Source organism: Anomaloglossus baeobatrachus, chromosome 3, assembly GCF_048569485.1.
Source record: "Anomaloglossus baeobatrachus isolate aAnoBae1 chromosome 3, aAnoBae1.hap1, whole genome shotgun sequence".
NCBI lineage: Eukaryota > Metazoa > Chordata > Amphibia > Anura > Aromobatidae > Anomaloglossus > Anomaloglossus baeobatrachus.
Genome location: NC_134355.1, coordinates 185,719,317 through 185,746,724, shown reverse-complemented (window position 1 = coordinate 185,746,724; position 27,408 = coordinate 185,719,317). Strand labels below are relative to the sequence as shown.

The window sequence follows — 27,408 nt, the reverse complement described above, 5'->3', positions numbered from 1 at the left end:
GTATGGTGGCTGGGTGGAGTGGCCTTCACGATCACCTGACCTGACCCCATTGGACTTCTTTCTGTGAGGTCACATCAAACAGCAAGTGTATTCGACCCCTCCACCAACATTGCAGGCCCTACGACGACATATCACAGATGCCTGAGCAAACTATTGCACAACGTGCAGCAAGATACAGTATGCCAGTAGTCCAGATGTGCATTGCAGCTGACGGTGGCCACTTTGAGCATCAAAGTTAAATGAGCACCATATGCGTGACCAGCATTCAATGTTTTGGGGGGGTCATGGGTTTCATATCATAGCATTTCTGTATGTAAGGTGTCGAATTGTATTGAATTGATGATGCCCTACAATATTTTGAATTCACTTTTTTTCTCTATCTCGTTCCGTTTTCGAGATAAAAATGATAACTCCATTGTTTTCCACCAGGTGGCGCTATAAGTGGTTTCATTGCGTAGTGCATAGCTACTTTACTATATCTAGACACCACTTCTATGCCTATAGCTGCCGCCGTTCTCAAGTTAATGGCGGTGGACAGGATATGGGTGGACACACTGTATACATCCTAGAAAGGGAGTAGTTCCTGACCTTGTATGTATATATACGTCTTAACAATTGCATGGGCATCGGTGCTGTTCCTGGCGTGATCACGCCCAGGGTCTCTGCTTACCCGACAGCCGAGCCCTGGGCCTCACAGCCATGGATGGTGCCAATGCCATCCCTGACTGTTTAACCCCCTAGATTGAACCCAGGGTTTAAGCTCTGCAGTACATTGCATCGCTCTCATGCTGCACTTGTTGCTAGGCAACTCCTACGTCAGTTGTCAGCTGTGGTACTCTTATTGTACCAATGGATACAATGGAGGGACCAAGCCCCCCTAGACCAATGGCCCTCAAACCAAAGATGAAACGACGGCTCAGTATGTTTGAAAAAGACTTGGTAAGAACTGATAGACGCAAAATATTAAGTCCATAATAAAAATATTCTAATCACAAAAGGCCGGTGAGGTCAGGTACTGAAGATGGATGAGGTCTGGATCAGTATTTTAATTAATCCCAAAGATGTTCGATGGCATTAAAGTAACGGCTTTAGGGCTATGTACAGGTCACTAGAGCTACCATGTCTTTATGGACTTCATTAAGCCCACATGGCTCAGAAAATAAAGGCTGGGTGGGGTATATATCAAAATGTCTAACAAAAAAAGAAAAAAATACTCAATTCAAATATAACTTTTATTATTACCAACTTAATTATACTTTTCAAAACAGTAAACGGTATAAATTTATAACAAGCTGATATATTAGGATTATTCAAGGGGATAAAGAACCAACAGTTTTTATTCTACTCCCTAGAATTTACTGACCCTGTCTGACAGCATAGGTTGGCATCATAGTAAGCACATTTAGCACCCACGCTTATCACCAGTTTTACCCTCACATGACCCTATAGTCCTAATTAACAATAACTAAAATGTGTTATCCTTAAACTGTATTCAAGTACCTGCAATGACTTCTTTAGCAAATAGGAAGAAAACAAATACCAATATGCCAATTAGCACAAATAGTTGGCATTTGCTATACGCTATGTACAGGCTCTATGCCACAGTCTGGGAAGACGGCCACAAAGAGGACTCCATTACCCATTGCTATACTCTCACCTTAAAGCCTGCAGATGCAGATAAGCCCCCTATGCCTGTGGATATTAACATATCATATGTGATCATATCTGCCTACGATAAGCTTAAGGGACCACGAGTTTCAAAACTCTCCCAATATAAAAGGACAACTTCTAATAACTATTTAGTTGCTAATACAGGCAAGGACTGGCATCTTGCAACTATTATATTCATTTTCCTGGGTGGAGTCCGTAACCACTTCTATACCAATAAATCTCTAACGAGGAGAGAAAGAGAGAGAAAAAAATTCCCTCTGTGACATTACTTCTTCTTAATTTGGAGTGTGACTTGGTATGAAGAAGGCCCAGTCTGGGCCGAAACGTCCCTTAGTCCCTCCCACCCACCTTATTCATAAAATAAAGAAACTTTTTTGCACGACAAAGAATCTGTTGATTTCCTTTTATTAATACCTCATGCTGATGAGAGTGCAGTGTTTTGAATGTACAGCTATGTACAGCCAACACCCAACAATGACCAAATATTGAATAAAATAAAGGACAATATCATTTATCCAGACAAACTCTTAGGGCTCATGCGCTTATAACTGCTGAATATTCTGCAGCGATTTGACAGCACATGTGCACTTCAAATCGCTGCAGAAACACTGCATAATGAATGCAGTATTTTTGTAAAAAAAAAGCCGATTTCATGCGCTATGGCTGCTGCCTCCACCATAGACAGAGCGGGAGCTGCATCCATAGCGCACGGAATAATTGACATGCTCATTTTATGAACGCACGGATTTGGGTCAAAATTTTAGCACCCATATCGCTGCATTCAAAAAAGCAATGTGCGCACGTATCATGCACAATCTACATAGATTGTGCTGGGGACGCAAGACGCATGCATTTACACTGCAGTGCTATACGCAGCATAAATGCATGTGAGTATGCAACGTGCGCATGAGCCCTTAGGCTATTAGTGCAAGCTGGAGATTTGTTGCAGAGCTTTTCTGCATCAAATCTGCACCTTTTGGTAAAAACACAAAAAAACAAGTATTTTGGTGTGTTTTTGTGCCATGCATTTTTTTTAATTAAGTCAATAGGTGGAAGGGCGAAAAAAACACAGCAAACGTGCGGACAACAATTAAGAATTCTCATTGATTTTGCTGTCATAGCTGGCATGAAGCGAGACATGCAGATTTGGGCTAGAAACTGCACCAAAAAATTCACCACGCGGACAAGGCCTTAAAGAGAATCTCTCAGTAGGATCAACCGCCTAAGCCGCGTATATGGGCATGTAGGTCATAGAAAGTTAATTACAATTATAGCTTGATATTTGGGATTCAATGTCTTATTTCAGAGAAATCCATGCTTTTTTTAACACCTTCACCACCCAATGATTTTCTAATTTTGTTTTCGTTTTTTCCTCCTTTTCTTTCAAGAGCCATAACATTTTTATTTTTCTGTCAATTTTCGCCATAAGAGGACTTGTTTTTTTGTGGGACGAGGTGAACTTTTGAATGAACCCATTAAATTTACATACAATGTACTGAAAACCAGAAAAATCCAAATGCAGGGAAATTTCAAAAAAAGTGCTATTAGAAAATTTGTTTTTGGGTTTTTTATTTACCATATTCATTATATAGTAAATCTGACCTGGCATTATGATCTCCCAGGTCAGTATGAGTTTGTAGATACCAAGCATGTATGCTTTTACTTTTAGTTAAGTGGTGAAAAAAATCTGAAAAAGAATTGCGCTCTTGTTGCCATTTTCAGAGACCAGTTCCGTTCTCATTTTTCGAGATCTGGGGCATCTGTGCCTGACAGCTTATTTTTTGCGTCTTTAGCTGGTGTTTTTAATTATATCATTTTTGGGTTTGGGTAGAAGCAATGCTTTGATCGCCTGTTGCGACCAAAAAAAACGTAATTTTGGTGGATGGAATTTTTTCTTGCTACACCGTTTACTAATCAGATTAATTGAGTATTGATTTTATATTTTGATAGATTGGGAATTTCTGAAGGCGACGATACCAAATGTGTATTTTTTTTATTATTGTTTTATTCTCAATGGGGATGATTTCAACTTTTAGTTTTTTTTTAATTTTTTAATATTCTTTAAAACACTTTTTTTTACATTTTCTATTTATTTTACTAGACCCTGTAGGGGACTTTATGCCTGTACAGTCCAATCATTTGTGCTGCTCAGAGCGATGCCTCAAACCTGGCCTCCTCAACATATCATGTCTATTGTCCTGATGCATTTCCCTGCTGAGGTAACCATTGGAGATAATCAATGGACCCAGGTGGTAGGTTTGTCACAAACAAGATATATGGTCTTTGGAACACCCAATGGGGTCTTGGGAGGGCAACCTGCTGTATATTTATGGAATGTTTGGGTGTGGAACCGACACTGACCTCCTCAATTTAAGGTGCGGGATGAGTGTTGCTCACGACCCATTTCCGCCCAAGCTATCGAGTATTGATTTGATTGTATTGTCTCTCGCTTCTCTGTGTGGCTCAGATACACCTATGAATGAGGTGTGGTAGATATGTGGCAAGGCTAGAGGCTATCATTTTGTACAATAATTTCCCATCTACGTTGATTAGTTAGATAGGTCGGTAAATTGAAAATAGTTTGGGGTTCTTTTCTGTTTTTAGAACAGAGATGTGGGCCTCTAACGTCTGTTTAAAGAAAAGGGTTGGATGTTGAAACAGTGTTAAACACTTTGGTTAGAAAGGGAACCAAATGAGGAGCTAATAGTTTATAAAATTTGGCTGTGAAACCATCAGGACCAGGGCTCTTATTAGCAGTGTCTAATTTTATGACCTGTATTAATTCCTCCTCTGTGAATGGTTGTTCTAGGGTATCTTGAATGTCATTTGAAAGTTAAGAGAGAGCAGTGTCCAAAATATATTGATCTATCTTAAATTGTTTGTAGGAAGAGCACAAATCAGCATATTGACCTTTAATATTATATAAGGTGTCACAATATTCTTTAAATAAGAAAATACTGTGAATAGAAGCGGAAAATAGGGTCTTACCAGGTAAGAAAACAGATGAGAAGGGGCACTCTCACTCACCTATCAGGGTTGTGACAGTCACAACTCCTAATTGCACATCAATAAATGGTGACAGCCGCAGCCCCGGATTACTAGTGCAGACGTAAGGAGGGGGAGATTGGGTGTATGCCGCGCTATCACCAGAAGAAACAATGTTGATTATTTAATCTCTATATTCTTTATTCAGGTCAACGCGTTCCAGAGAATACGGTCTCCTTCATCAGGACATCAAGGAAAAATCAACCATAAACTACAGATGAAGAAGAACCTATATATACATATACATTAGAGCAGTGGCGTAACTAGAGTTTGATGGGCCCCGGTGCAAAGTTCAAATCTGGGCTCCCCCCTTTCCATGTACACCGACACTTGGGGTATGGGATGATGACACTGACTGGCTTTTATCCTTAGCACCCAGCTTTCCTATGTTCTGATATACATCTTGTCCTTGGCACCCAGCTTCCCCATGCTCTGTTATACATCTTTCCCTCAGCACCCAGCTTTTCCCATATCAGAGCATGGGAAAGCTGAGTGCTGAGAGAAGATGTATAGCAGAGCATGGGAAAGCTGGGTGCTGATGGAAAGAGCCTTTTTCCCTCAGCACAAAATGTTCCCATCCCTGCTTGCATCTTTGTCCCCCCTTGTATATAGTTCTCCAAATACTATAATATCCCCCACATAGCCTTTCATATAGTATAAAGGGTCCCACATAACCCTTCATATATTAGAATGCACCCCCATAGCCCTCCATGTATTATAATGCATTTCCATAGTTCTCCATATATTACAATTCACCCAAGAGTCCTCCATATATTATACTGCACCACATAGTCCTCCATATATTATAATGCACCCCCATAGTCCTCCATATATAAAGTAGCCCTCATAGCCCTCCAATTATTATAATGAATTTCTCATAGTTCTCCATATATTATAATTCACCACATAATGCTCCATATATTATAATTCACCCCATAGTACTCCATATATTATACTGCACCACATAGGCCTCCATGTTTTATAATGCAGCCCCATAGTTCATGTATAAGGTAGGCTCCATAGTCCTCCATATATTATAATATAGCCCTCATAGTCCTATATGTATTATAATGCAGCCCCATAAACCTTCATATTGTATTATGCAGCCCCATACTCCTCCATGTATAATGCACCCCTATATTCCATGTATAATGTGTCCTTCATTTTGCATTATGCAGCCCCATACTCCTCCATGTATAATGCACCCCTAGTCCATTTATAAGGTGTCCTTCATGTTGTATAATGCATCCCCATAGACCCCCATTTATAATGCAGCCCCATAGACCTCCATGTATAATACACCCCTATAGTCCACGTATAAGGCGTTCTTCATGCTTATTATGCAGCCCCATAGACCTTCATATATAATGCAGCCCCCCAGGCCTCCATGTATTATAATGCAGCCAACCTCCCCAGGCCTCCATGTATAATAATTCAGCTAGCCTCCCCAGGCCTCCATATATAATAATGCAGCCAGCCTCCCCAGGCCTCCATGTATAATAATGCAGCCAGCCTCCCCAGGACTCCATGTATAATGCAGCCAGCCTCTCCAGGCCTCCATGTATAATAATGCAGCCAGCCTCCCCAGGCCTCTGGCCACCGTGTACTCAATAATTTATGTAAAAAAAAAAACCAACAAGTAGTCTCCTCTCTCCTCCTTCCACCGCTGCACTGTCCTCATGTCTCCTCGTTCCACCGCTGCTCCGGTCTGCGTCCTCCCGTCCTGCACTCTGTGCTCTCAGCACAGCAGTTGCACAGGAGTAACGTCACCGCGCAGGCACAGGGAGAGAATGTGATGCATAGAGCGGCGCCGGACGCTCTATGCTTCATCATTGCTGTGCGCAATGACAGGGGAGAGGAAGGAGGAGGGGGAGGGAGGCACTGTGCCGCCACTGCTGACACTGGGCAGAAGGGCCCAGTGTCAGCGGCGCCAGCACTGGGTCATATAGCGGCCGTGTGGTCTGCGATAGATCAGCACAGCTCCCCTCTCACTGAACGGAACTGACTGCTAATCTGCTGGGCGGCCGCGGGCCTCTTACCTGCCGGGCCCAATCGCAATGGCGACCCCTGCGACCGCGGTAGTTACATCCCTGTGTTAGAGCACTGCCCGCTGTATAGCAAATACTGGCGGGATAATTGACTCATCAGATAATGGTAACAATATTTAAAGTATAATGCATTGAAAGACAATTTAAAAGTCCTGGAGGTACAGCATTTCAATTATCATCTATATATATAATTGTCTAATTCTGTCTGTGTGTAATGGAAATCCCGCGTCACTGATTGGTCGCACATCCTCGGCATGTCCTACCCACCTTTTTGCTCAGCTGCCTCCGGATTGGATGTGGGTGTTGCTGAGGGAGTGGTGCGGGCAGGCTCTTAGATTCCCGACTGCGGCCTTAGCAACGTTACACAGAAATTACATACATATTCTAGAATACCCGATGCGCTAGAATCGGGCCACCATCTAGTAAGAATATAAATATTATAAAACAAAAATTATAAAAAAGGAAAAAAAACATACACAAAAATATTTTTGGCAGTATAACAGAATAAAGAGAGTATAGAACTCAGGGATTGAAAGGGGATCGTGGAGCTAGAAAGGCTGATGGATCTATCCACAGCCCTATATAGAAGAACAAGATAAATCACAAGAAAATAGTGATACAAATAAAATATATCTTTGTACCGTGTTAGCCAGTAGAGATAAAAAATTGTTTAAAAGAACCGAAGTCCTCAGTGGTTGATACCTTTTAATGGCTAACTGAAAAGATGGTAATAATAGCAAGCTTTCGAGACTACTCAGGTCTCTTCATCAGGCATGGTATGTCAATATTAATGGACAGGTCTTGCATTTTTTCTGGTTGCAGGGAAATGTTCCTGTTGGTGTTGGAGAGGACAGGGAGCTGTCAATATTAATGGACAGGTCTTGCATTTTTTCTGGTTGCAGGGAAATGTCCCTCCCTGTCCTCTCCAACACCAACAGGAACATTTCCCTGCAACCAGAAAAAATGCAAGACCTGTCCATTAATATTGACATACCATGCCTGATGAAGTGACCTGAGTAGTCTCGAAAGCTTGCAATTATTACCATCTTTTCAGTTAGCCATTAAAAGGTATCAACCACTGAGGACTTCGGTTCTTTTAAACAAGAAAATAGTGTTAATGGTGCTAATAGTAATAGTTAATGCTTTTACAAAAAAATAAAAAATAAAATAAAAAATAAGAAAAAATGTAAAAATGTTAAAATAAAAATATAATAATATAATTTTATTTTTTAATTTTTACTTTTTCTTATCATTTTTTTTTGTAACACCATTAATTATCACTATTTGCACCATTAACACTATCTTCTTGTCATTTATCCTGTTCTTCTATATAGGGCTGTGGACACATCCATCAGCCTTTACAACTCCACAATCCCCTTTAGATCCCTGAGTTCTATACTCTCTTTATTCTGTTATACTGCGAAAAATATTTGTTGTTTTCCTTTTTTTATAATTTTGTTTTATAATGTTTATATTGTTGCGATAATTGAAATGCTGTACCTCCAGGACCTTTTAAATTGTCTTTTAATGCATTATACTTTAAAACTTGTTGCTGTTATCTGATCAGTTGATTATCCTGCCAGTATTTGAAATACAGCGGGCGGTCCTCAAACGTGTCTGTATATGTGATATATATATATATATATATTATCTATATATAGGTTCTTCTTCCTCTGTTGTATACTATTGATTTTTCCTTGAAGTCCTGATGGAGACAGTGTTCTCTGAAACGCGTTGAGCTGAATAAAGGATATAGAGATTAAATAATTAACATTGTTTCTTCTGGTGATTTGAACTTTTAGGTTTAATTTTTTTTTAATTTTTTAAATTTTTTTTTACATTTTACTAGCCCCCAAGGATACTATAATGATCAGCACATGTATACAGGAAAACAAGCTCAGCCAGTGGAGATAATCCCAGACGGTGCACGGAAGGGAGGCCACTCCTAGATCCAAGTGAAGAAAACTCCAGCATCCAGTCCAGATAGTAAAATTTAGTTATCTTCTTTATTAAATTTTCATTAAAAAAGCCATCAATATGTGATTAAGGACGCTGCGATGTCCGAAACACGTCTTTTCCTGTATGGTTGGCACCACGCCATATTGATGGCTTTTTTAATGAAAATTTAATAAAGAAAAGAACTAAATTTTACTATCTGGACTGGATGCTGGACTTTTCTTCACTATAATGATCAGCAGTCTGATCACTCTTCCATTTCTCCAGATCACAGCTGCATAGCTGAGACCTGGAGAAAAGCTGCTTTAGGCCTCCTTCACACGTCCGTGTCTCCGGTATGTGTTTGGTCCGTTTCCTCACGTACCGGAGACACGGGCACACGTAGACCCATTAAAATCAATGGGTCTGCGCTCATGTGCGTATTCTGCCATGGACCCTGTGTACGTGTGGAGCATTCGTGTGCCCGTGTGCTCCACACGTAGACATGTCCGTTTTTCTCCGGCATCACAGGTGTCACACGGAACGCAAATGGGTCACACGGAACGCAAACGGACCACACGGATCTGTTCCGTGTGACACGCACCGGAGAAAACACATGTGTCTGCGAGAAAAAAACCCACTTTATTCACCTTCTCCAGCTCTGCTGTCTCTGCCGTTGCTGTCACTTGCTTCTGACCGCCGCTCATTATGCTCATTGCATATTCACTTCACTGCGGGCGGAAGCAGCAGCAGCGAGGAGTCGGCAGGACCGGAGACCGATTATTAGCACCACGGACAGCGAAGCCAGGGACAGGTGAGTAGAAAGTTCCCGTTCTCCGTGTGTTATAACGGATAAAACACGGAGAACACACATGTGCCATAAACACGGCTCATGGAGGGCAATACGAACCTTTGACACGTCCGTGAAAAACGTGTGTGATTTTCACGAACGTGTGAAAGAGGCCTTAGGCGGGCTTTGCACGTTGCGACATCACAAGCCGATGCTGCGATGTCGCACGCGATAGTCCCCGCCTCTGTTGCAGGTACGATATCTTGTGATAGCTGGCGTAGCGATAATTATTGCTACGCCAGCTTCACATGCACTCACCTGCCCTGCAACCGTCGCTCTGGCCAGCGACCTGCCTCCTTCCTAAGGGGGCGGGTCGTGCGGCGTCACAGCGACGTCCAATGGCGGCGGAGGGGCAGAGATGAGCAGGATGTAAACATCCCGCACACCTCCTTCCTTCCGTATAGCCGCTGGCGGCAGGTAAGGAGATGTTCCTCGTTCCTGCGGCTTCACACACAGCGATGTGTGCTGCCGCAGGAACAAGGAACTACATCGTACCTGTCGCGGCACCGGCATTATGGAAATGTCGGAGCCTGCACCGATGATACGATAACGACGCTTTTGCGCTCGTTCATCGTATCATCTAGGAGTTACACACTACGACATCGCAAGTGACGCTGGATGTGCGTCACTTTCAATTTGACCCCACCGACATCGCGCCTGCGATGTCGTAGTGTGCAAAGCCGCCCTTACTCTCACACACAGCCCTCTGCCGGCAGTGAGAGAAAGTGACTCATGATAGCTACAGGAGTCATCACATGACCCTGTGCTACCATGGCAACCACCGGAAGTCACGTGATCACATGATGGGGGTGGGTTACATCTCACTGTCAGAATTTGAGAGGGAGATGTAAAAGGTTAATAGGCGTGGGTGGAATTCGAGTCCACTTGTGCCTGGCAGGAACACATGTCAGCTGTTGAAATCAGCTGACATGTCCGCGAATCGCTGCGGGCTGCCCACCACAGGCAGCGGGGATTAACCTCAAACGATCCATGACGTACCCAGTACGTCATGTATCATGAAGAGGTTAATATTATATACAGTGGGTATGGAAAGTATTCAGACCCATTTAAATTTTTCACTCTTTTTTTCATTGCAGCCATTTGGTAAATTCAAAAAAGTTAAAGTTATATTTTTTCTCATTAATGTACACTCTGCACCCCATCTTGACAGAAAAAAACAGAAATGTAGAAATTTTTGCAAATTTATTAAACATGAAATATCACATGGTCAAAAGTATTCAGACCCTTTTCTGAATACTGAAAATTCTGAAGCACCCTTTTGAGCCAGTACAGCCATGAGTCATCTTGGGAATGTTGCAACAAGTTTTTCACACCTGGATTTGGGGATCCTCTGCCATTCCTCCTTGCAGATCCTCTCCAGTTCCATCAGGTTGGATGGTGACCATTGGTGGACAGCCATTTTCAGGTCTCTCCAGAGATGCTCAATTGGGTTTAGGTCAGGGCTCTGGCTGGGCCAGTTAAGAATGGTCACAGAGTTATTCTGAAGCCACTCCTTTGTTGTTTTAGCTGTGTGCTTAGGGTCACTGTCTTGTTGGAAGGTGAACCTTCTGCTAAGTCTGAGCTCCAGAGCACTCTGGAAGAGGTTGTCTTCCAGGATATCTCTGTACTTGGCCGAATTCATCGTTCCTTCAATTTCAACCAGTCATCCTTTCCCTGCAGCTGAACAACACCCCATAGCATGATGCTGCCACCACCATGTTTCACTGTTGGGATTGTATTGGACAGGTGATGAGCAGTGCCTAGTTTTCTCCACACATACCGCTTAGAATTATCACCAAAAAGGTCTATCTTCATCTCATCAGACCAGAGAATCTTATTTCTCATAATCTGGGAGTCCTTCATGTCTTTTTTGTCATGAATAAGAGCTTTTTTATGCTTGAAACTTATTGACTTTTCATGTTCCTATTATGCCCTAAACATGTATGTGCAAGGGGCTTTTAATTTTTGTAATAAACTTTTTTATTTTGTTTATGCTAGTGCTGGATTTTCTCGATTTTTATTTAGTTTTCATCTGGGAGCCGGACCAGGATTTCTGAGCATCACACCCTTCAATCATTCTCCAGGGAGCTGAAATTCTCTTTTGATACTACTTCTGTTTTTCTGCAAACTCTATGCGGGCTTTCATATGTCTTGGGAAAAAGGGAAATCCAGCTTCAATGCGGCAAAAACTTAGGTTTTATTACAGGTTATATGGCTAAAAATACAAATAGCAAAATATGAAAAAATTAAAAAGAATCCCAGGAGAAACATAGTGGACTAACAAACCAAAGCTACGCTTTTCAGACTTGGTGTCCTTTGTCAGAGCTTGTTGTTCAGACCAAAATCAGCAGATCTTTTAACTAAAGTCCACTGATTGGAACAGGTGAATATGCCGTATTCCATATAAAAAGAGATCTTCATGTTATTAGCATCAATACGGCCTTCATAAGTTTGTGGTCACATATACAATGAATGTTACATAAAACATAGATATAGTACAAAACATTGCAATACAAAATTTCTTTTTATACAATTCATAGAAAAAAGAAGAAATTACCACACTACATGAAAATTTAGAACTTTAAATTGCAGATATATCAAAGGTACAAATGCTTCTCCCATAACCCTCCAAATATATTAATATAAATTTATATTTTAAATAAAGTTAATCAATTAAAAAAAACCACATAATAATGGTGACATGCCCCATACTTGCACTGAGGAGAAGCTTCCGTCGCGCTCTGCCATAAAGGCCCGACTGGTGGAGGGCTGAAGTGATAGTTGACTTTTTGGAACTTTCCCCCATCTCCCAACTGCATCTCTGGAGCTCAGCCATAGTATATTGGGGTTCTTCTTTACCTCTCTCATCAAGGCTTTTCAACTACTATTGCCCAGTTTGGCTGAATGGCCAGGTCTAGGAAGAGTTCTGGTGCTCCCAAACTTCTTCCATTTAACGATTATAGACGCCATTGTGCTCTTAGGAACCTTGAGTACTGCAGAAATTCTTTTGTAACCTTGGCCAGATCTGTACCTTGCCACAATTCTGTCTCTGAGCTCCTTGGGCAGTTCCTTTGATCTCATGATTTTCATTTGGTTTGATATACTCTGTGCACAGTGAGGTCTTATTAAAAACAGGGGGGTGCCTTTCGAAATCAAGTCCTATCAGTTTAATTAAATACAGCTGGACTCCAATGAAGGAGTAGAACCATCTCAAGCAAGATAACAAGGAAATGGACAGCATGTGACATAAATATGAGTGCCTGAGCAAAGGTACTGAATAATCATGACCATGTGATATTTCAGTTTTTCCTGTTTAAAAATTTGCAAAACTTTCTACATTTCTGTTTTTCTTCTGTCAAGATGGGGTGCAGAGTGTACATTAATGAGAAAAAAATGAACTTTTTTGAACTTACCAAATGGCTCCAATGAAACAAAGAGTGGAAAAATTTAGAGGTCGGAATTCTTTCTGTACCATGTATATTGAATAAAAATTGTATTTTATGGTAAATTGTTATTAATTTTCTAGAATTATTCCCTTATTACTATCATATGTGATATTGTTTGATAAGAGTCGACTCCAAAGGATCTCCTTTATTGAGCCTGTCCTAAAAGACGTATCTGAATCAATAATTCTTTGATATGTGCAGAGTTTTCTCTCTTCAACCTAGAACCCTCTCTAATCAATATCCCCCTAACTGTGCACTTCAAGGCTTCCCACTGAACAGGGAGAGGGATTTATTCTTTTTTGTGACCTAGCAGAAATTCATTAATAGCCTGTTCCACTGTGCTAATTGTGTCCCCAGGGGGCTGGAAAATAAAAAATATGGGTGCATGGTCGGACCATGTCATGGTGCCGATGGAGGCAGCAGGGTCCCAGAAGAGCATGTGGTGGCTAAATAGGAAATAGAGAATTCTGCTGTAAGTATTAAGTAGGGCAGAATAAAATGTATAATCCTTTTTTGGGGTGCAGGCTCTGCCAGTCATTTACCACCTGTAGTCTAAACAGGTTGCCTTTTAGTGCAGTGATTTGGGGGGATGAAATGGATGACTTACTAGAAGAAGGTACCAGAAGAACCAGAAGGTACCAGATGACTTACCAGAATAAATGGCTTTGTCCATTATCAGGTTGAGGTCTCCTCTCAGAATCAAAAGGCCTTCTATAAAACCCTCCAGCCATCTCAGATACTCCTTACACACTCTTGCTTGTTCCTTGTTAGGGAGATAAAGGTTAGCTAGTGTATGTATATATTTGGTTCATCATTGAAAGCTTCAGGAAGACCCATCTACCATGATCGTCCGCTTCCATTCCCAGGAGTTCAAAAGGTACACTCTTATGGATAGGTATACTGACCCCTTTAGACTTAGTGATCGGATTTGAACTGTGGAACCAGTAGGTGTAATAGCGATTTTTAATCTCGAGGAAGAGTTTAAGTCTGAAAACATGCTTGACCAGTCCAGCACCTTGACACCATCTGAACCAAATAAGTTTATTTTGGTCTCATTAGACCATAGGTCATGATTCCAGTTATCCATGTTCTTTGTCTGCTTGTCTTCAGCAAACTGTAGGCTTTGTTGTGCATAATTTTTAGAAGAGGCTTCCTTCTGGGATGACAACCATGCAGACCAATTTTATGTAGTGTGCAGCATATGTTCTGAGCACTGACAGGTTGAACCCCAGCCCTCTAACTTTTGCAGCAATGCTGACAGCACTCATATGCCCATTTTGAAATGGCAACCTCTAGATATGACACTGAGCACGTACACTCAAGTTCTTTGGTCTACTATAGCGAGGCCTGTTCTGAGTGAAACCTTTCTTGTTAAACCGCTGTATGGTCTTGGGCACAGTGCTGCAGCCCACTTTCAGGGTGTTGGTATACTTCTTATAGCCTAGGTCATCTTTATGTAGAGCAACATTTATTTTTTCTGATCCTCAGAGAATTCTTTGCCATGAGGTGGAATGTTGAACTTACAGTGACCAATATGAGAGAGTGTGTGAGAGATAACAGCAAATTTAACACATCTGCTCCCCATTCCCACCTAATTAACACTGAGTCACATGACACCGGGAAGGGAAAATGGCTAATTGAGCGCAATTTAACTATTTTCACTCACTTTTGTTGCCAGCGGTTTAGACATTAACTCTTTCACCCCAAGGTGATTTTTCATTTTAATTGTTTCCTCCCCTTCATCCAAGAGCCATAATTTTTAAATTTTTCTGCTAATACAGCCATATGAGGGCTTGCTTTTTGTGGGACGAGTTGTACTTTTTGAATTACACTATTCATTCTGCCACATAGTGTACTAGAAATAAGGAAAAAAAATTACAAGTGCAGTGAAATTGCAAAAAAGTACTAATCCACAATTGTGTTTTATTTTTTTTACTATGTTCTCTGTATTGTAAAACTGACATTGCATTCCCCCGGCCAGTAGAAGTTCATTGATAACAAACATGTATAGTTTTCTTTAACCTTCTTTTTATTAGATTTTAATAACAAAAATAGATAATCAATAATCATAGGGTCCTAACAATTTATAATACTCGTTGCTAAACCCGTCAGGTCCTGGTGCTTTAGCGACCTTGAGGGTGTTGATAGTTTGCATAACCTCCTCCGTACCAAGGGGTGCATCCAGTATAGCTTTCTGTTCCTCAGACAGGGGTGGAGTTACCCCAGGCCGAAGAAAACCAGCCCTATCAGTAGTAATTCCAGTCTCAGCTGAGTAAAGTGACCCAAAAAAGGCTCTAAACTACTCTGTTATCTCATCGTCTCTGGATGTGATTGTCCCGTCCCTTTTTTTAATCTTTTGGATTCTAGTGGCCTGTTTGAATGGTTTTGTCATTGAAGCCAAAAGTCTTCCCGGTTTGTTGCCCCATTTAAAGTATTTGTGTTTCAAGTAATCAATATTGTTCAGTGCTGCTTCATGAGCCAACATGTCTGCAGCCTCTTTGGCGTCTAGGAATTTTTGTTTTGCCGTGGGTGTATAAGAAAGTTTGAATGCCTTATATGTCTGGGTTAAATGTTTCTGGGCTATCAGAGTACGCTTCATTAGCTTTTTCTTTCTGTAGCTAACATATGCAAGTATTTGCCCCCTTACCACTGCTTTAGAGGCCGCCCAGAATAGATGAACGTCCTCGCTATGTTCCTGGTTGTCTGTTTTGTATGTGTCCCAAAAGGTCTGTAAAGACTTCTTAAAGTCCTCTGACTGATAAAGATACGATGGGAATCTCCATTTCCGCTCTCTAATTACCGGCCCACACAAACTGGATTTGAATGTGACTGGTGCATAGTCTGATAGATAAATGTCTAGGATGTTCGAGGACATAAGTGAGGGTAACACCGATGAACTCACCAGCCAATAATATAATCTTGCATGAGAATTATGAACATGAGAGTAGTGTGAATAGTCTTTATCAATTTGATGCTGTAACCGCCAGACGTCAACCAAGCCCAGATGGTCCATTAATAATTTTAAACCTCCCTTATGTGTGGCGAGATGTGGTTTTAGAGGGTTCGATCTGTCCAGGACTGGGTCATAAGCCTCGTTAAAATCACCTCCCACTATCAGATTAGAAGTGTTCCACCCTGCTATGTTTTCCAGGAGTTCGGAGTCAAACCTGTCAGGAGTGTTAGGTGCATATATGTTAGCTAAGCCATAAACCGTACCTTCAATGTTAATTTTGACCAAGAGAACTCTCCCAGAAAGGGTCCTCCATCACATCTAATACCTCATGATTGATGTTCTTATTGATGAGAATGGTGACCCCTCTCTGTTTCTTTGTAAAGGATGCCTCAGCACACATGATGTACTTCCTACTCAGAGGAGAAGGGTGGTTACCTTTTAGCCAGTGTGTCTCCTGCAAAAATATGATGTGAAAATTTGAGTGATTCAGATAGTTAAGAACTTTTCTTATTTTAACTGGTGAATTGAGCCCGTTCACATTCCATGAACACCATATCAGCTCCTGCAACATGGACACTCCTAAGTTTGTCTGGTTAGCCATTACCCAATACCTGCCTTAGGAATTTTTTGAAAGCCTAATCTTGTCTCATTCGAGGTGCTCCACCCATCCCAGCCAGTGAGTAGAGACCCCCACAAAAGGGCACCTTTGGAGATACACACGCAGAGGTTCCTCCCACCATCCCCCATCAACACCCCATTAAACCCCCCATCCCAACAGCAAGGCTTCCTGCCTTCAATATAAACATACCAATGAATAACCGTAAAATTTCAAACATTATATCAAACAAATCGTGCTTGAAGTCACTATGTCAAGTATCATTGTTAGATGGTGAAGGTGATGCTCCTGAGTTAAGGTGGTTCAGGGCCTTCTACAGATCCGCGAACTCCCAATTTTTCCCCTCCAATGTGAAGTGAAGGGTCGCTGGATATTGTAGGCTGAATCGAATCTCTTTCCACTAATGGTCGGCACACTGGGCTGAATGCTTTACGTTTTGCTGCCACAATTGCTGAATAGTCTTGAAAAATTAAGAGTTTATTGTTCTTGTATGAGAGACCCTTCTCATTCCGGAAAGCCGCCAAGATTTTTTGTTTGTCTTGAAAGTCCAGCACTCTAAAGATGACCGGATGGGGTCTGGAACTTTCATCCCTGCGAGGGGGACCAATTCTGTGTGCTCTTTCGATGGCTATCGATCCTGATGTTGTTTTCACTTTTAGGGCCTTAGGTAGCCATTCTGCGGTAAATTTTTGTAAGTCTTTTGGGTGTACCGACTCGGGGAGACCTACCAGCCGGAGGTTGTTCTGCCTCGACCTATTCTCCAGATCATCAATCTTTTCCAACAGAGAGGCTACATTTTTCTCCTTGGCTTCCAGCTTCTTGGCGAGGTCCTGTAAAAAGTCTTCTAGGTCCGAAACTCTCTGTTCCACCTCCATCAGCCTGGTTCCTTGTGTGTTAATCTGGGTAACAATAAGGTCCAGAGAGGATTGGAATGCTGCCAGCCTACTATCAATGACCGGCATCAGCAAGTCCATTATGGCTTTGGCAGTGGATTGGGAATCGGATGCAGGCATGTAGGCCTCTGCTGCAGTCTTTGCCAGAGGGGGCGACTCCTGACTCCGAGTCTTCCCTCCTTTTTTAGCTGGTGTGGGAATATTTTTACCTACAAATTTGTCCATGTTGTGTGGCGCGCCAGGCAGCTTCTTTGCAGAAATGGGTGACTACACTTTACAATGTTTTTACATTTGTATAGGAAGGATAGTTAGTATGCTGAGCCCTGGTCCTGGATGTCAGTCAGGCTGCAGAGTTATGAGAAGTTCTCTTCCTCCCAGGGGATTCTAGCAAGAGTCCAAGCGTCGCCTGCACTTTTACTCCCCTCCTCCCTTAGTCTTAATAACTTCTTTTATTTTTAATAGGGGTTAAAGTCCTTTGGCACTGGGGTCTGTGGACTCTGAAGATGACCCTTTGTAGCCCAGCTATTCTGGAGAGAGGCTGATTGCTGGAGCTGTGGTTCAGAGCTGGTTTATATGCTTGAATGCAACTTAGATTAGACTTCAGGGTATCCACCCCCAGTTCTCTCAGGCAGCTCTGCCCCTACAACCACTCCCCCTGTCAGCTTCCTACAGCCCCTCTGCTCTCTCCTGCAACTCACAGACTTTCACTGCTGTCTTCTACTGGCAGGAAGGGGGGGGCGCGGGGTGTGTGTGAGACTTCCCTGAAAGCTATGGCTGCCGCTGGAAGCACTTCCTGTCCCCTTCACTGTCGCCTCCTGTGATTCTCCTTCTGGACGTTAGTGCCTGGTTTTTCTCCCCTCTCTTTCCAGATCCCGGGTGCTTTCCGTTTGCAGTGGCACAGCTGCCTGCAGGGGGAGCAGGGGGGATGGGTAGTGTTCCTCTGTGCAGCACAGCCCACAGCCTGCAGTCTGGTGCCTGGTGTCAAAGCACATTTTTCTTTGTCGTGCTGCGTACACCTTTCACCTCCGGAGTATTAGGAGAGCCGGGCCCGATGTGTGTCCCTTGTCCTGGCCTTATCCCCGCAGCCTTGAGATGTTAGGATGGGCCTGGATAATGTTTTGGCCTAGGCTGCTGCAGGAGCTCATGATAAAAGCGGCTACCCCTTAGCTCTGCCTCCCAGAAGTCGTACATGTATAGTTTTCTTTTATCTAAGTGGTGAAAACAAATTGAAAAATTTGTCAAAAAAATATTGAGCCTTTGTTGGCATTTTCCAAGACCCATTGCATTCTCATTTTTCAGGATCTTTGGCTTTGAGATTACTTATTTTTTGCGCCTTGAGTTGATGTTTTTAAGTGCACCATTTTTGGGTAGATGCAATGTTTGATCACCTGTTATTGCATTTTAATGCAATGTTGCAACGACCAAAAAAAAACAAAAAACATAATTCTGGTGTTTTTATTTTTTTTTTCGCTACACACTTTACTGATCAGATTGCTTGAGTTTATATTTTTGATGGATCAGGCATTTCTGAACTTGGCAATAACAATTATTATTATTGTTTTATTTTCAATGGGGCAAAAGGGGGTAATTTGAACTTTTAGGTTTCTTTTTCATATTTTAAAACTTTTTTTTTACATTTTTATTAACTTTATTAGTGGAGACTTCAAACCTGCACTATCTGATCACTTCTGCTATTCAGAGTATTGCTTCAGTATCCCTCTGAACATCAGAAATGCTCATCTCCTGTGAATGCTGGTGCTCTGCCGGAATTCACAGGAATTTCATCATGACAGGGACAGGGGTCATCAGCTGAACCCCTACTGTCATGCCAAACCATTGGCGTCCAGTGTTACATCTGATCAGCAGACATGTGCATATGTTAAGTAGTTAGATTGCGCTGTCAAGCTGACAGCGCAATCTAACTAGTTAACAGGGGCATGACCAATGACATATAGGTACATCACATTGGTAGGGAAGAGGTTAATAGCTGTGTATTGAGTTATTTAGAGGGCACATCAAATTTACACTGTTATACAAGCTGTACACTGACTGCTTTACCATAAATCAAAGTGTAATATCTTCAGTGTTGTGACATGAAAACATAGAATAAAATATTTTCAAAATTGTGGGGGGTGTACTCACTTTTATTATATACTGTATCTTTTCCTGTACAGTTACGAAATACTTGCTACTTATGATGGGGAGGGGCATAATTTAGGGTGATGCAATCTAACAGTCATTTGTCAGTTGCATGCATGCTTTTCGTCCACACAGACCACCGATGTATGGATTTGTGTAGGAAATATGACTGCTTTAATTATGGAAGTTCAGATACATTTAAAGAAATTAGTTGGCTAGGAGTCAAGAATGCGTAACACTACTCCTATTGGGTGAACAGCAAAAAGAGCTTATTCTGCGATATGTATATGTGTTTCATAATTTTATGTTAAGCTAAATCAGCATGAATCACTTATGACCAGAAAGTTCCGTATCTGAGTACAGTTGAAACGCCATTTTGAGTCCTGTTTTTAGATATCTTCATATAATTATTAATACTCATAACAGTTCATAACCATGTTTATAACAGTGTTGGAATATCACATAAAATCCCAATAAAATAAATTTAAGTTTGTGGATGTAGTGTGAAAAAAATGTGGAAACATTCACGAGGTATGACTACTTTTACAAAGCACTGTATATATTAGGATCTTAAATTTAGAAATAATCTAAGTATGTTTGATCTGGCAAATATTTTTGGGGTGGGGATAAAAGAGTACAAGGAGAACAAAAATTGTTCATAGCTTCTCAAAACAGCTACACAACCTATTGAACATATAGTATATGGTATATATGGGTTGAATAGGTTTTAATGGTATCTTTTAACATGTCTTCAAGTCATGCTAGACGTCACAACAGTTTAATAATAATACTCACCCCAGAATTTTTCCCACATGTCCTGAACAAGTGTTTGCCATATTAACTTTCTGTAATTCTTAAGGTTCACATATACATTAGACTTACGTCGGCTAAAACCGCTGATATTGGTGCGCTCGGCTGACAGCCTAACGTGTATGAAGGCCTCCTCTCCCTGACAGATGATATCGGGGAGGAAAAGGATCTGGCTTCTTAGATTTCGGACTGTCGATCCTTTTTTCTTGGTGAGATTATCCACTGTCAGCAGCTCTCTCGTAGAGAACACATTAGTACACCTGTGTATGGAGGAGTGGAGATAGATAGCTGTCTTATCTCATTGGGAAGGGATCACTATTCTGAAATCCAGAAGCCCCACTAATATGACATTGTAAAAAAGGAGACTGCCCTTTTAATTTTTCAATTGTATTAATGTTTTTCTAACATAATTTTGTTTATATGAAGTATTCCCATACATTAAAAGAGAGGTTGGGAGATGTGTCTTATGAAGTTACATACACAAAGCCATGCAGAATTGAACAGGATTCCAAAAGAAAAATAAAGTATGCTAACACATACAAGATGCAACCTAAAAATAAGTTTTGTGCCCCAGCAGTTAAACTGAAAATGGAACAAATTCTTCAGGTAAGATAATAACTATCTAATAGACAATGAGACATAATTGTTGTGTGTAGCTCATTCTCCATTTTACCCAAATGAATGAATTGAACTGAAATAAATTTTTTAGCAGACAAAAGAAAGAGGGACAGTTTTAGCTTTTTTCAGGTCTCATTTTTTTTTTCAACCCTATATATGGAAGGGCAAACATAAATTGAAATGAGCATCACCTTGAACATAGTTTCTAATGTGCCAATTCATGAGAGCCCAAAAGCCAGCGACAAGGTGTATCTCTTTGTTGGGACCCTAACCTAATATGCCTTTATCCAGGCTGAAAGACTTCAATTACGCTGGATCCTATCTCCCCATAAAATTGTAAACATCTTAGGCTGAAAGGAGGAGTACTCAAAAACTACAGCAGCACTCTGAAATGCTATAACACTGAATATAGGAATTTGGAACTACATTGCTGCTATTGAAACTATGTTTAAAAAAAACTCAGATTACAAATTGGCCAATCATGAGAGCCCAACAGTCAGCGCCAAGGCGCATTTCTTTGTTGGGAAGAAAAATAAAGTATGCTATGTATGCTGCATATAAGATACCACCCAAAAAAGAAGTTTTGCGCCCAAGCAGTTAAAATGCAAATGGAACAAATTTTTAAGGTAAGATAATAACTATTCAACAGACAAAGAAAAATAATTGTTGTGTATAGCTCATTCTCCATTTTACTCAAATAAATTAATTGAATTGAAATGAATTTGTAGCAGATGAAAGAAAGAGGGACAGCTTTTCTTTTTGCCTTCCATATTTCAAGTTGAAAAAAACAGGACTTGAAAAAAGCTACATAGAATTGAACGTTTGAACGTCACATTGAGCACAGTATCTAATCTGAAAACAGCATGTTACAAAAAAAACGATACAGGGCATAGTTTGAGTAAAACAAATCTAACAATATGTCAGTAATTTTGAGCAATGGCATAAAACCCAACTTGAAGGTCACATGCACACATTTTCTTTCAACCCTGGCAGGCGGAGATGTCAGAGGGGCATGGTAGCGGTTATGGACATTCAGCAGAGTATGTGGCACTGCAAGGCATAGGTCCAAAGCCAGGACTAGCCCTCTGAATCCCAGACAGTTTGGACTAGAAATGAGCAGATTAATTCATCATCGTGTCATCTATAATGTCATGCTCATCTCAAGACTATGAATTTATTTCCATAGTTGTAGCAGCCATAACTTTTCCATTTTTACCAAAGCTTCAATACATGAGGTCTTGCATTGCATGTCTGTAAGTCCATGTTCACATGATGTGTATTGTTTATTTTCCTCGCTTATATAGTGCCATTAATTCCACAGTGCTTTTCAAACCTCATCACTGTCCCTCTATATTCCCTGTGTTTTTGGAGTGGGAGAGGAAACTCACGCAAACAAGGGGAGAATATGCAAATGCCATGATGTTGTCATTGGTGGGATTTGAACTCAGGGCCCCAGCTCTCCAAAGGAACAGGATAATCACTGAGCCACCCATTAAATACTGTTTGTTTTCTGTAGGTGTCCACACCAAACTCCGCAATAGCAATTTCTTTTATTATTCATGGTTTCTGTACATTTTCACACTTATTTGATGCGTTTTGGTGCAGGTTTGAAACATTGTTTTTTTATGTGTTTTTTATAGTACAGAAAAGCTTTGATGCAGCACTTAAAGATGCAACAGCATCTTTTTTGCATGTGTTTTTTTCAGGCTACATATAGAAGCCTATAGAGAAACAAACTGCACAATTGAATACCGTCTTTTACGCATAGTGGGTAGCATTTGTCATGAGATTACATTTGATTTGCGTGAACAGTTTAATGCAGCATAATATACAGGGTGGGCCAAAAGTATAGATACACCCTGATAAAATGGAAGTGGTTGCTGATATCACCTTACCGCTTATGGCATATTAGAACATGGGAGGGGCCAAATATTTTAAGTCGGGTGACGCCGATGGTGGCCATCTGCAAAGCCGCCATTTTGAATTCAACTTTACTTTTTTCAATGGGAATGGGGTCATGTGACACATCAAACATAGAGAATTGCACAAGAAAAACAATGGTGTGCTCATTTTTAAAGTATTCATTATCGAGTTATTGACACGTTTGTGACATGGAACGACAGTAACCCACTAAAGGATGTGCTCAACGTGCTGCCCATTGTGTTGAATTGTCAACGCGATTCTCTTTCACACTCTTGACACACATTGAGAGCAATACCGCAGAAGAAATGCTACCAAAGGCCTCCTGTATCCATTGTTGCAGTGCCCCACATCCTGAATCCTGGATCTGCGGTATTACTCTCGATTGCTGCTCTCAGATGGCCACCATGGCCGTCACCCGGCCTCAAATGTTTGGCCCCTCCCATGTATTAATATGCCACAAACGGTAAGGTGACATCAGCAACCACTTCCATTTTATCAGGGTGTATCCATACTTATGGCCAACCCTGTATATGCAAAAAGGGCAGCAAAAAAAAAAAAAAAATGAAAAATCCACATAATTTATGCTACATTAGAACACGGCCAAAATTTACAAGAAAAGTGGATGTGATTTCATGAAAACTCCACCAAGTATCTAAAGACGCTGCTAAGCTGTGTGGATTTGGTTCCTTTTTTTTACATAAGCTTCTATATGCAGCCTGAAAAATGCATGTGAAAAAAGCTCTGATGTATCTTTAAAGGGAACCTGTCAGGCGCAATATGCACCCAGAACCATGACTAGTTCTGGGTGCATATTGCTAATCCCTGCCTAACAGTACCTGTATCTAGTAGCATAGATAAAGAGATCTTTTGAAAAAGTATTTCTAAAGATCCCATATCGTATGCTAATGACGCCAGGGGCTAGTCACAAGGGCGTTTGTTCCCTTGGCTAGTCAGCCTGCTTAGCATGTAAGCACACCCCTGTGGGCGTGTTATATATAATTATATATATATCAGTTGTTTAGTTTTAAATAAAAATAGTGCCATGCAGAGCTAAAATCCAATTATTCGTTGATTCAACTATCCAAATATTTCTGGACCTACCTGTATCAGTGGGACATAATTGCTTCTGTAGTTCCAGGCGTCAACATTTTTGGCCTAGGTAAACCACAGATACATACATACCATATTTAATATATACCTGAATTATGAATATATCACAGTCATGTATGGAGCCTCCAGTATGGTAAAAAAGTATGCTCAAAAATATGGCAGTCATATTATTCCACTAGGAGACTCCTGGGGGAAAGTATCACATAAATTATAATTATGTCCTGTATCCATTTTTCCTTGCATCCTGATTATAAAGAGGGGTGAGAGTTATGGATGGAACATATTAAAATCTCTCATCCAGGAAAAACCTCAGACCAAGGAGAAATGATGTGCATCGTATATCTGTATAAATTTCCACATTGTCTTGTCTGCTAGAAAATTTCACAGATCCGATCTGTAAGACGCCCTCTTAATTTAGCACTGTTTTTTGCCTTGTGTGTATATATTTTCGTTATTTTATGTTTTTGAAACTTTGTAAGTACTGTACATTTTTTTATATATTAAATATCATTTAATAAGTATGTTCCTTGCTGCTCCAAATGTACCCATAACCTCAGAATAAAGAGAAAGTATAGCCTGGAAGTGTTAACTTGTGTATTCCAAAGTGCAACCAATTAAAACTGTTGGGTGCAAGGAAAGGCGCGGTATGCGTGTATATTACTGTGTTACCCAGGCAGGCGTCTAGCTTTGCACGTAGTTACAGCAAGAAGTGTGGAGTGGAAGTTTGAACTGGCTGTGAGGTGCACTTAGTTTATTATCAGACTATTGTGATAGGTGACTAGAGCAGTTAGGCCGGTGTCACACTTGCGATTGCCTCACGTGTATCTCCCGGCACGGACTCACACTCTCCTCACAGGAGCGGGTCGGTTGTATAGAGATGCATGCAACCGACCCGCCGCTCCTGTGAGGAGAGTGTGACTCCATGCCGGGTGATGCACCGCGAGACTCGCGCGAGATACACGCGAGGTAATCGCAAGTGTGACACCGGCCTTAGTGTGAGTCCCCCTTTACAGTTGCATCTACCTGCAGCGAGTGGATGATGTTTGTGACAGTAAGCATTTATCTTTGCATTTGGATACCTAGGATAAGATTCAAAATATGGCATATGATCCAGACATTTGTAAATCCTTATCTATTTCCCTGGCAAATCATATCCGTGGAGAAGTGAAAAACATGGCATGTGACTGTTATAAATATATTGTCCAGGTGATTTTCATTGAGAAAAAAGACCAAGGGAGCAGGGTAAGTGTACATTATATGCATTATTGCAGATATACTGAATTTTCTTGCTTTAAAAACAACTAATGGTAAGACCAGGCAGGCACTGATGCTGCTGTGATGCAGCAGACACCGGAACATTGTACAGGTCCTACATTTTTTAAAACTGATTGTTAAAATTAGATCGCTAGAAAACAACTGGCTCACATTCATTTACTTACTGATAACCATCTTCCCTGGTTTCCAGTGCTGCTAGTGTCTTCTTCTGACTCCTGTGACTGAAATGCCAACTCATCAGTGACCATGTATCAGAGTTCACACATAAAGCCGTGTTATCTAGTAAGATTTTGGAGTGGAGATATGTTTCAGTGAGGTTGATAGCCTCGTCACGTAAACCCGGAAGCATGCTCCAGCATGTTACATGTTACATGAAGGTTAATAGGCAATGACAGTGCCAGGTTTTTGGGAACAGTAAAAGAAATAAGAGGGACAGCTGTTTACATATACAGTCATATGAAAAAGATTGGGCACCCCTATCAATGTTAACCTTTTTTCTTTATAACAATTTGGGTTTTTGCAACAGCTATTTCAGTTTCATATATCTAATAACTGATGGACTGAGTAATATTTCTGGATTGAAATGAGGTTTATTGTACTAACAGAAAATGTGCAATCCACATTTAAACAAAATTTGACTGGTGCAAAAGTATGGGCACCTCAACATAAAAGTGACATTAATATTTTGTAGATCCTCCTTTTGCAAAAATCACAGCCTCTGTTCGCTTCCTGTAGCTTTTAATGAGTTCCTGGATGAAGGTATATTTGACCATTCCTGTTTACAAAACAATTCCAGTTCAGTTAAGTTTGATGGTCGCCGAGCATGGACCACACGCTTCAAATCATCCCACAGATTTTCAATGATATTCAGGTCTGGGGACTGGGATGGCCATTCCAGAGCATTGTAATTGTTCCTCTGCATGAATGCCTGAGTAGATTTGGAGCGGTGTTTTGGATCATTTGTCTTGCTGAAATATCCATCCCCTGCGTAACTTCAACTTCATCACTGATTCTTGCACATTATTGTCAAGAATCTGCTGATACCGAGTTGCATCCATGCGACCCTCAACTTTAACAAGATTCCCGGTGCCGACATTGGCCACACAGTCCCAAAGCATGATGGAACCTCCACCAAATATTACTGTGGGTAGCAAGTGCTTTTCTTGGAATGCTGTGTTTTTTTGCCTCCATGCATAACACCTTTTTGTATGACCAAACAACTCAATCTTTGTTTCATCAGTCCACAGGACCTTCTTCCAAAATGTAACTGGCTTGTCCAAATGTGCTTTTGCATACCTCAGGCAACTCTGTTTGTGGCGTGCTTGCAGAAACGGCTTCTTTCGCATCACTCTCCCATACAGCTTCTCCTTCTGCAACGTGTGCTGTATTGTTGACCGATGCACATTGACACTAACTGCAGCAAGATGATGCTGCAGGTCTTTGGAGGTGGTCTGTGGATTGTCCTTGACTGTTCTCACCATTCTTCTTCTCTGCCTTTCTGATATTTTTCTTGGCCTGCCACTTCTGGGCTTAACAAGAACTGTACCTGTGTTCTTCCATTTCTTTACTATGTTCCTCACAGTGGAAACTGACAGTTTAAATCTCTGAGACAACTTTTTGTATCCTTCCCCTGAACTATGTTGAATAATCTTTGTTTTCAGATCATTTGAGAGTTGTTTTGAGGAGCCCATGATGCCACTCTTCATAGTAGATTCAAATAGGAGAACAACTTGCAAGTGGCCACCTTAAATACCTTTTCTCATGATTGGATACACCTGCCTATGAAGTTCAAAGCTCAATGAGGTTACAAAACCAATTTAGTGCTTTAGTAAGTCAGTAAAAAGTAGTTAGGAGTGTTCAAATCAAGAAATTGATAAGGGTGCCCATACTTTTGCACTGGTCAAATTTTGTTTAAATACAGATTGCACATTTTCTGTTAGTACAATAAACCTCATTTCAATGCAGAAATATTACTCAGTCCATCAGTTATTAGATATATCAAACAGAAATAGCTGTTGCAAAAACCCAAATTGTTATAAAGAAAAAGGGTTAACATTAATAGGGGTGCCCAAACTT

The 27,408-nt window shown here is 41.0% G+C and overlaps 1 protein-coding gene across 1 annotated transcript in view; it reads left to right on the top strand.

The window, feature by feature from the left end:
- The first annotated feature begins 841 nt into the window (after positions 1–841).
- DYNLT2 (dynein light chain Tctex-type 2) overlaps positions 842–27,408 on the top strand; it is a 43,659-nt gene continuing 17,092 nt past the window's right edge. The window contains exons 1-3 of the mRNA XM_075338184.1: positions 842–939; positions 20,833–21,012; positions 25,141–25,299. Coding sequence (XP_075194299.1) covers positions 850–939; positions 20,833–21,012; positions 25,141–25,299 — 429 coding nt within the window. The 5' untranslated portion in view covers positions 842–849. The remainder of the gene's footprint in view (positions 940–20,832; positions 21,013–25,140; positions 25,300–27,408) is intronic.